Genomic DNA, 11,328 nt, shown 5'->3' on the forward strand with positions numbered 1-11,328 from the left:
AATATTTCATATTAAAGAGAAATATGTTTCACCTTGTGCCTACACAGAAAAGCATTATAGAGCTGCAGCGATCTTGTAGCCAAGAAAAAGAGTAAGGCACAAAATAGAAACCTTATGCATACAGTTTGGTCATGCTATTTATTACACTATATGCCCACAAATGTATTAAAAAGCTATACTGGAAGCTACTGTCAGCTAAATGATCCCCAACATTAGTACATGCTCCAAAAGACAGATAACATGGAAAAGACTGCAGCTGTGTGAACAAGGAGACAACATAGGTACGTTTATGACACAACAGTGGACACCAATCTACAATATTTGGTTTGAAAGCAAATAAAACCCGCTCTATTTCTATGGTAAAGTGCATAATGTTTTGTTGTACAGGGGAACCGATCTACACTCAAAGTCTCTGACAAAAAAAAGGGGACCTGGACAATAATTTCACCAAAGATGAAATCCTTTGGTTTACTCAGATCAATTATTGCCAGCTGCAATTAACAGTCCTGCCAACCTCTCGGTGGAATCACCCAGATGGCAAAGGAAAATCAGCCTGTGGCATACTCGGGTCTTCCCTGTAGCTATTTACATGCAAACTTGCAGTGCAAGAAGTAACAGACAGATATATATTGTCCAGGAGTAATCTCATTTAAATTCAGCAGGTAAGCATACCATTGTTCAACTATATCACAGCTGGGCGAGAGGGAAACTCTGCTACCTGTGTTTAGAAGCCCCTGCAGCCAATAACTGTCATAGGATATGTACTATATATTTCTCTGATTGTCTGTGCATCATTCTGCCATGAACTGGGTGGAGGACTGGAAGACTGGGACAGGATGATCAAAAACAGGCACTAAGGTGAAAAGCATAATGGAGGGTAGTAGAAATGGTCCAAATCATTTCAGGGGAAGACCAATGGGAAATGGGAAAAGCTAAACAGCAAACTGCATGATATAAGCATAAGGCATACACATTTTCAAATGCATGTTTATACAAAAGAAGATCATACAGTAACATTCAGTATAAATGAACAATGAGATAACATGGAAGCAAAAAAAAACAAAACAATACTAATCTATTCACACTCCCTACATGTCTTCCAGCCTTTTATTCCCTGTAAACACATCACTGAAACGATACAAAAATGTCATATAAAAACTTCCACTTTGGGTTCAATGAACCAGTTGCATTTGTGTGACTGCTGCTGTTGTTTGATGTCAGTAAGGCACCGATTTGGTCATTTGGGGACTGACTGCACAAACAAATGGTTTAATGTGATGAAAGATGACAATGTCCCATTAGCTTGTCCATGCATTAACATACAGATCACTTTTGAAATGAAGATTGTCATTGCCAGCAACAGAAGAGTAAATCAGTCTCATTGAGCTGTTTGGTCCACTAAAGAACATCTGTTGTGAATTATTAAGGCAAGTGTAGACATGTACTTTGCCCTGACATCACTTTCCTTTGTGTAAATACAACATTCATCTATTTATTTAATTGGAGCTTGCCAGTGATTGTCAATGTGAATCTGCAGTGAGTCTGCGAGTGATGGGGAGCTGATGATGGTCAGGTGGGAGATCCTGGTCAACAATGTATTCTTTGTCATCTGGATCTCTAGGTTTGTTTGTCTTCTTTTTGTTGCTGCTGCTGCAGAAGACTTCAGCATATCTATGCATGAGTGTGCACAGAAATGCTGGAGAGGTCATTCCTGATGACTTCGTTAACTGTGGAGACAAAAGAGAAGTTACAGATCATTATTAACCTGTAACACTAAATAACCATTTAGCTCACTAAAACACTAGTACATTTAATATAGAATAGTAACCTAGAAGTAACAGAGGCGAGGCATGTGATAGGAAGGTTGACAGTATGAATCTCTGGCAGGCCTTGCTAGCCAGGCAAAGTGGGCAACTTCTTCTAGTGGCCCATATGGATCCAGGCTCGCTGTTTACCTGTAAATATTGATGAGTGAAGTCTATGCTTCACCTCTAAACCAGCGAGTGTATGTTCACACAGTGGGCATGTAATGCTACTACTCTAGACGTGAGGACACTGTCATTTAACCAACCACAGGCCTTGCCAGTGCTAACACCCTCCTCCCTCAAATTCCTGGAATTTGATTTACTACTACCCCATGAGGAGTGCTGAAATTTGGACTGGCCTCCAAAGTAGGCTGAGGGCAATGGGGAACAAAATTCAGAACTCAAGACAAGGGGCACATTTGGTCGAAAAAGCCTATCTGTGTCATTTGGGTTTTTGCTATTTTAAAGGAACGCTCCATAGATCAGTTTACTTGTCACGGTTAGTACTGCGCAGCCTGTCAAAACACTTACATTATGTTTTATGCTAGATTTTGAACAAGGTCACAGCAAATATACTATTTTTGCTGTTTCAGAAGACTTAAAACTAAAAACTTGAAAAGAGGACCTCCCCATGCGACAATACTCCACTGAACAGTTGGCATAGATGGTCAAGCTGAAAAATATTGTATATCAGTAATCACAATCCAAGCATATCAATGCCATTACTAGCCTTTACAACTCATATCAGCTGCACACACTCATCTCATGTTTTTAAGTGATCATCTTGTCTTTCCTGCACTAGTTCCTGAGCCCGCGCCTTTCCCACAGTCAGGCAGACACAGATCAGTCCCCTGCTTTTATCTCCTCTGTGTTCTTTGGCAAAACAGAGGGAAATGCCTGTGAAGATGGCGAGTACCCTGAGCCCTGTGACTTAATGCAAACAAGAAGCTCCTCAGTTATAGAGCTCACTGTGATAAAGCAGGCTGATGTAGACAGAGAGACAGAGAAAGAGAGTCTGGTGAAACCACCATCAGAGACAGGAAGTTCACCCACTCTAAGGTTCAAAGTGGACCTGCAGTTTGTTATCACCAGATACTGTTTGGTGACTGGTGAGAGACAACAGTGTGGAGACCATTTCAGTGCTGTTAATTATTATCAGCATAATATTCTATGAAATAATTACAATATGATGCAGATGAAAGTTGTTCTGCTTTTGCTTGTACAGCAGTGATGCTGATGTCAGCTGAACTGATGAAATGGAATAAAGTGTACAAACACCACAGCAATATTACCATGTACTGTATTACCAAGGATGGAGACAAAGCTAATCTGGATCTGTACATAAAGCGTGCCACAGATAGTATGTTTTAAAGAAGTAGGCCACAGTCCTATAATAGCATGCCCTGCTTTCTATATGTAGTCAAATACCCACCCACACAGAGACAAACAGGTTGGTTGGGATTCACCTCCCTTAGCAGGAGGAACTCCCATTGGAAAAATCCAACCTGTGCCAACACCACTCGCTGTTTTCAACTGCATTCTGCTCTGGGCTGAACAGACGTTTACATGTCGGAGTTATTTTTAGCACTGCCAGGGCAGGAAGTGTAATCACATGTAACAATTAAATAATAAAAATTTTATGTCACGGCTTGTTTCTGTTTATCAAGGTAAGAAAATAGCTGCAGGTAATTTTGAGTAGGGGAAGGGAAAACCCATTTTCTCAGAGGAAAAGCAGTGACTTCTTTTCTTTTCAGTCAAAGTGAAAAAAAAGTTGTTTCTCTACCCACATATTAACTGTGGTGTTATTTTGCTGTGCTTTATCAACTAATATTTTCCACTGGTATGCCAGATTTTGTTCCATTCTGAAGAAGCGAAAGACAAAGAAAAAATAAAGGTAAAACACTGGCCGATGTGTTTTCATCTTTGTACTCATTCGGCAATGTGAGTATCTCAGAAACAGGATGTGGCCAACTGTTACACCACAGGACAACACCAAGATACTATTTATAGCTGTTTAATGGGGTAGCTCTTGTCACTATTTTGTTGCAACAACTGCTGGGAAACATTACAGCATGAAACCTAAATGACATATACGTAAGCACATGTAACAGGTAAAGACTATAAACACAGAAAGTAGCCTTTATGAAAACATACGATTTGAAACACCTCAGATTGTGTATGGCAACAGTTTTGCAAAAGTATTCCATTTAAAATATATTGTTTATCCATGTTCATTTTTTTCCAATATCAAATGCTGTTATTAGAAAGGTTCTGGTTTTCCCTTTAAGTCAATCTCTTTTACATGACAACATTTCATTTTTGTGTCTGTCTCACCTTCCATGTAGTGACTAGATAACCACAAATATGCAGCACAGGGGAAGGCAGTCACACATTTTGAACATTTTGTTCAGAGTGGAATCTGTCTCTAAAATTCAACCCCTCACTTAACAATAATGCTACTGTATGTTTTGTTATTCAATAATGAGGCAAAGTAGAATGTGTACTCTCAGATACATAAATTAACTCTTGGTGGCCTGGCATCCTTCTTGGTTACACAGGAAACTTGTTTTGGTTTTTCTTTTTTCAGTTGGCCAGGTTAATAATGGAAAGCTGTAACTGGGAGGATACCCTCTCATGAATAAACAAAAACAGTGGAAAATTGAGCTCCAGATATTCCCCTGCTGAAAAAAGTGCCCTGCTAGTCTTAGTTAAACAAAGTGACATCCGTTATTAGCCGTAGTGCCAGGGCAATTAGTGAACCTCAGTCCGGACCTGTCAGGACTCATACGTAGGGCTGGGCAGCTGGGAGATCTATTTCAGGCAGGTGTGAGATTGACACAAAAATATGACTGTGCTTTACCGTGCTGAACACCTTCAATACACAATTCAGCTCCTTTGTGGGGGCCTACCAGTGTTTCTTGGCAGTGACTGTAAACCGTCCAGTTTGAGTAATACAGCCATGAGTTTGAAGTCCTGAGCCAGGATTTCACAACTTTGGAAAGTTACCACAGCAACAGTCATTTTTGCCACTGTCTTCTTAAACAGTAGAACAAGCAATTGCAGCAAAATGTGAGACAGAATTAAAGTTTTAGCTCAAGGCCTCTGTGTTGGTACTGTACAGTTCCAATCTAGTGGTGTCACTGGAATTAAGGATTTTTTGATGCTACTTTATGCTTTGCTAATTTCATTCTGAACATGGCCTATGCCAGTCTGATTTAGGCAGCAGGAACTTGCAGAAGAAAACGACACTTGAAGGTTCCTTCTGCCATAACATGATCTCCTTGAGTCAAATCAGGTCTGACTGGAAATGGCCTGGCAAAAAGTGATTTTACCTCCCCCCGGCTTCCCTCAGCTGACTATCCAAAACACGATCTCTGAACTCAAGGCTTGAACAGAGGCATCCTGCCAGAGACTCCTGTTCCCATTTGAAGTCTGTTGATACTGAAGGAGAAGGGGACACCTTCCTGAGCTTCTCCTACTTTCACTAGATGAATAAAGTGCAGGTGTGCTAGGGGCAAGGACCTTTGCACTGTAGAAAAGGAGTGTATTTCCTCTGCTTACTTGTACCTCCTGTAGTAGCATGTCAGGTTTGTGAGAAAAAGGAGGTAGTTTCCTTCCATTGTAGCACTCAGACTCTTATCAGCATGTGAGAAAGTACTTCTGAGTCATAGCAGCTCTTTCATATAAACACATATAAACTGGAATTAAATCTGTACAAGAGCTCACAGACAGTAAATGGCTGCAAGATTCACTCAAAATCAAACCTCAGCTGAACTTGTGCTTTCATGTGGAATTGATTTGGCATGGAAGCCAAACTAAGGCACAAACTTGCTGGAGAGAGAGAATTGAATTTCCTGGTACTTATTACTTTTGTTTCCCCACTATATCAAATCTTCTCTCGGCCTCAGCAGAAACACTTAATGGACAATTTGCTGCCTCCCACACACAGCTCAAACGGCTGGATGGAGAGGCTCAGACAACATCAACTTATCTTGTGCTGATAACCAGCAGTGTCAAAAATACAAAGATGGTCAAAGGTCAGAACACACGCGTAAAGAGAGAGATAAAGATGGAGTGACTGAAAGAGCATGCATGAAATGGAGGGAGATGCAGTCATTGCCTAGGCAAAGAGGCAAAGTGTTCCACTCGTGTTTCATCATGATAAAATGCTTCATAAATTCATTTGAGCATTGCAGGTAGACGACCTCTAATCCATCGCAGGGATCCCTTTGGGCCTAATGATGTGATGATATGTACCGACAGCATATTTCGTCCCCACAGCTCAGCTGAAGCATTAAGCCACTCAGTCTCCACAACTGACAAAGGAAGTGGAGAAAAGAAGAAAAACAAGTGAAAGAAACAGGGCTGCGACACAAGGGCTAGTTTTAAAACAAATCAGCTTTCTCAGAAATCTGTGGTATTACAACTGCTCTGCAGCAGCTGTGTGGTTCTGTGAAGACACCGCTGTGCTACAGGCCACAGCCAGCCACATTCTCACACTGCTAAGGTGAACAATGGGACCATGATGAAAATGATGTGAGAAATATCTGATGAGTAAGAACACAATTTCTGCTGGTACTGGGGAAAATACGTTATGTTCTTTGACTTATCAAAATACTATTTTTTGCTCCTCTCACTCACATTGATTTATTCAAAACAATCGCTTTAAGCAGAATTTTTGTACTAAGTGCCAGCATCGAGAGGAGAGAAGAGAAGAGTCAATAATTAATTCATCTGTACTAGCAACAGCAAATGACTGGGATTTTTTTGCCTCTTGTTTCACCAGTCAGGCTGCACAGAGTCTATGGCTCTACCCTCTGACAGGTGGGATAAAACCTGGAGCCTTAAAGAAACACCAACAGACATTACCCAGAAATGTTAAAGCTCTATTACACTCCTTTGTATTGTAAAATGTAATATTTATCTATTCCAAAATTTCAGGTAATAATTTAAAAACTGTAGTTAATGTACTAACACTGCAATTTACATGAATTTCTATTGTTTTATTATTTAGCAATTTGGAAATCCCAATAATCAATCATAATGCGTCATCTGCTTGATGGGAGATGACACAATAAGGACGTGTCATTGACCTGGTTATTTTTCTGTTTTGTTTTGCTTTTGGTTTACAGAACCTCTCCAAAACCAAACCTACACCCTTGTTGACAAGCAAGAAAATGACAGAAGAAGAAGACAAGAGGTGTGATAGATGGGCCACAGGAGCCCAGTGACAATGAGTAGAGCAAAACGCAGGAAATACTGTTTGTGAAGAAGAAGCTTGATTTTAAACTTGATTCAACACCACTAAAGGAGACCGAGCATCATTGTCAAAAACAAAATGATACAATCTGTCTTTTAGTGAGACGAAGGCAAAAGAAGAACTAAATTAATCAGTGTAAACAGTAGGAGCTCTGATGTCACTGAAGAGATTTCCGATCAATATATGTGCTGTATTTAGACAAGGGCTCAGTTGGCTAATAGAGAGCTGGAGAAGCCTTTACAAATAATGATGACATTCTGTGAGCCTCATGTGGGGAGACAACATGTCCCTGGGCTCTCTCTCCACCTGTGAGTCTGTGATGTGACTTGCTTTTTTAGAGGACAGACTTTATGGCCCTCTGTAGTCAGATGAATTGGACTTGTTCCCAAACAAAATGACCTGACCTACGAGCGTTTAGGTCCAGATTAAAGTTAACAAGAATAGGCTTGTGAATGATAAAACATCTGTATCCAAATTTAGATATCTAAAGACAACAACTTTTACTGAAGGCCACACCAATGATGTGCTTATTTTGGCCGCAGTAGTGCAGAACCTTCGTCTTTGATCATGCATGGTGTGCGGTGCCTCTCCCTATCTCACCTCACTCTGTCTCTCTTTAGGAGCCTGCCACTTCCCTCTCCTCCTCCTCCTCTCATTTCCTCCTGGACCCAGGAGGCCACGGGTGTGCTCGCTCAAGGTCGGTCTCCAGGGAGGATGAAGGGGAGGTGTTTACATGGTTGGAGCTGCTCTCCAGTGCCCTCATCACTGACTTCTCTGAAATGGTTACGTAGTTGGTCCAGATTGCATTGTAAGCGATAACAAAATCAAAATATATTGTAACAGTGAATTGAATAAACTGTACACTATGTTAACAATGGGAAAATACAAAATGAATCATAAACGCCAACATGCATATAAGAAAAAGTCTGTTTCTGAATGCACTGATGCAGTATTTGTTACGATGTTTCCCCAAAATAATGGTAAAAATATTTATAGATTGTGCTCATAAAATAAAGAATAAAGTGTTAGCATTTTTTTCCTGATTGATTTATTTGAATGTATGCACATAAAGAAGAAAAGGTATCCAGTATTTTACATTATATAAGCACATTTTAGAGAAGAGTCAAAATAATAATCATAATGTTTGATAGACTTTTCATTTTGCAACCTCCTCATACTGGGACCCTTTGGAGAATTCAGCCCTGAGGTTGGGAACCACTGATTTGGTACACTAACTGCAATAGGTGCACTTGTGCATTTACATACAGTATTACTTTTCAACAACAAAAGTAAAGGATGCCACAGTACTGGCCGCACAGTTTGATTGACAAATGAGGTCAAATACTTGAATACGTAGCACCAAATTGACAGCGAGTTTTGTTCAGCTGCAGTGGAAAAATACCACAAGAGAATTCACCAAACACATAAAAGTAAGAACCCGAAGAGCTTCTGACACAAGGTGTGTATAGATGGATCAAGCCAGTGAGAAATCAGAAGCTCAGTTTCACTCAATTAGTGAAGCATAAGCACATAATGCTAACACAAGAACCTGAAAATACAACAGAGTGAAGCACATATGTCCTTGAGATTGAGATATGAGTGAAGACAGATTAAAACTTTTACTATGGCTCATTACCAGTGGGTTTATGGTAAAAATAACTCGGGCATCTGATAAAGTCACTGTGATTGATTCAGAATTAGAAACATATGCTCCTGCTGAGACTGATGCAGATGGTTCGAGATTTCACTGCTTTCCAAAACGGCACAGAGTGAAAAAATATGAACACACTGAAACAATCATACTGCAGTGGGTTGCAGCCATCTCAGTGAGAATTTGGCTGTACATCTGCAAATTATATGATTTATCACTGCATTTGTTTTGTGCTTCTTTAAATCACCTGTTGCCTGTCAGTTGTAATGTGGGATTTCAGAATAGTTTTCTTTTATTTATATATAGAGAAGCTGTGCTCTCTGTGTCTAAGAAGGCTTACATCAGTGCAGGCATTACTGTTCACTAGCCATCAGATAGCTAGATGGCTCAGAGAAGCTCCTTCCTGTTTTTAATCTACATGTCTGCTTGTGTGTGTGTATGTAGCAGCATATTTGGATAACCTGTCTGTTTTGTCATCAATCTAAATACATAAGTTTTACCTAATGTCCTCTTCTAGTTTAACACAGCAAGGACAATAAAGCTGCTCAGCTGTTCCGTTGGTTGGGCAATTGTTTCAAATGAAACTGGCCCAGTTGTGTGTAAGGTGCAATCAGGCCTCTAGAGGACCTCTGCAATGGTTTTAGACTCTTCTTCTTTTTCCTTTTGTTATATACTCACTCCCAATCCTCCTATGGGTTGTTTTACAGCTTTGGAAAGTACAATCTGATAAAAGTAACATTATCACTGATCCAATGTTTTAGACAGCTGGATAGAGGGTTTTTGTAGGCTTCACCCTAAAGTTGCAGAGAAGGCAGTGAATAGTACACAAAAAGGTAACTAAAATTTCCATAGTTCAAAGTGCGGACAAGACGTGGCTTCCCTCTGTCTAACATCCCTGCTGAAGCTGAGTGTGATCAGATCAGCACTCTCTCCGCTGCCCCATAGAGCTGCCCTACAACTTTAAATCCCCAGCATCTGTGGGGATTCAAAGACACTGAGAATGAGGTCACCTCAGAGCACACTGGGGACTTGTTCATATAGACTAGTCTAGAGGCACATGTTGCACTTATGTCCTTTCCAACAAGCTCGGCCTCCCCTTTATAGACAGACCAACTTTAATCCACCTGAACACTCTCTACTGTCTCAGAGTCAAAGATGAAGACGTGTGCTGCCTGACAAAGTAGCAGAGACAGACATTTTCTGTTCCCTGTAAATTACAGAAACACACTACCTACCTCTGCTCATACTGCTTCACCTCTTGCAGAGTTCACATTTTCTGGGGTTTAGTGAGCAAACCTGACTCTTAAATATCTTAAGAGAAGCTGCTTTTTTACTCTATCACACAGTAAATTTAACTGATTTAATTTAAAACATGACACTTTCAATTCACAGTATTTAGTAGTCGCACTTTCCAATTCAAACTCAACATAGATTTGCCATGGCTGATTTAATGCTATCATATTTTATGATAAATGACTATGCACATAAGTCAGTGTTTTTGATACATTATAAACTTTCAAACACATGCAAATCATCCAAAATCAGGTTTAAAATGATTTATAAATGTGTTGAGGATATGATGTAGTTGAAGGTTCAATTTGAATTAGTCTAAAAAGCTCACAATCTCTGGATCTGTGATTGGAGGACTGCTGTTTCCTGTGGTAATCATATTCATTTCCTGTTTCTTGTGCCTGCACTGAGTTCTACTTGCTACCAGATTGTTTATGGATTTAGCTCACTATTTTCTAGGTTTATCTGAACATCAGATAATTTTTAAGTCATAGCATACTACTGCACTACTTAAACACTCGTATTGCAGACTTTCTTGCTAATTACCACATTTAACTTTAGGTCATCTATTTTACAGGCTAGCTAAGCTAGTAGCTTAGTTGAGAGCAATGGCTTCCCCCTCTTCCTCTGCTTCTTTCCCTTGCTCGGAGTGTCACATGTTCAGTTATTCCTCTGCCTCCTTTAGCAATAATGGTAATAGTCAGTGTGGGGCTTCCTAGATGTAGCTCAGCCCAAGCTATCCACCTCCCAATACTTCCTGAGTGGCCGGGATCTCAGTCAGGTGGCTGGGTGAAAGTTCGCAAGAACTATAGCTCGAAATAAACGCCCACAGTTCATCACCTGCTTGCTGATATTTCAAATCGATTTTCCCCACTCAGCGACACACCCGCTGAGAAGCCAACTCTGGTAATTGGAGACTCCATAGTCAGAAACATGAAGCTAGAGACACCAGCGGCCACAGTCAAATGTATTCCTGGGGCCAGAGTGGACGACACTGAACACTCCTAGAAGCTGTTGACTAAGGATAAGCGTAAATACAGTAAGGTTGTTATTCACGTCAGTGTTTGGGGGTCACTAAAATTAATGTTGAGTCGGTGTGTAACTTCACCAAAACAATATCAAACTCCATAGGTTTCTCTGGACCCCTGCCCAGTCTGACTAGTAATGACATGTTTAGCCGCATGTCGTCATTCAACCGCTGGCTGTCTAGGTGGTGCCCAGAAAATAACGTGGGCTTCATAGATAACTGGAAAACATTTTGGGGAAAACCTGGTCTGATTAGTAGAGACGGCATCCATCCCACTTTGGGTGGTGCGGCTCTC

At 40.5% G+C, this 11,328-nt stretch overlaps 1 protein-coding gene across 1 annotated transcript in view; it reads right to left on the reverse strand.

Moving 5' to 3' along the window:
- Window positions 1–1,453: 1,453 nt before the first annotated feature.
- Window positions 1,454–11,328, reverse strand: part of LOC109958521 (nuclear factor of activated T-cells, cytoplasmic 1-like) — a 53,416-nt gene continuing 43,541 nt past the window's right edge. The window contains exon 9 of the mRNA XM_020597235.1: window positions 1,454–1,727. Coding sequence (XP_020452891.1) covers window positions 1,672–1,727 — 56 coding nt within the window. The 3' untranslated portion in view covers window positions 1,454–1,671. The remainder of the gene's footprint in view (window positions 1,728–11,328) is intronic.

The sequence above is a fragment of the Monopterus albus genome, unplaced genomic scaffold, assembly GCF_001952655.1.
Source record: "Monopterus albus unplaced genomic scaffold, M_albus_1.0 scaffold33.1, whole genome shotgun sequence".
In the NCBI taxonomy this organism is placed as follows: Eukaryota; Metazoa; Chordata; class Actinopteri; order Synbranchiformes; family Synbranchidae; genus Monopterus; species Monopterus albus.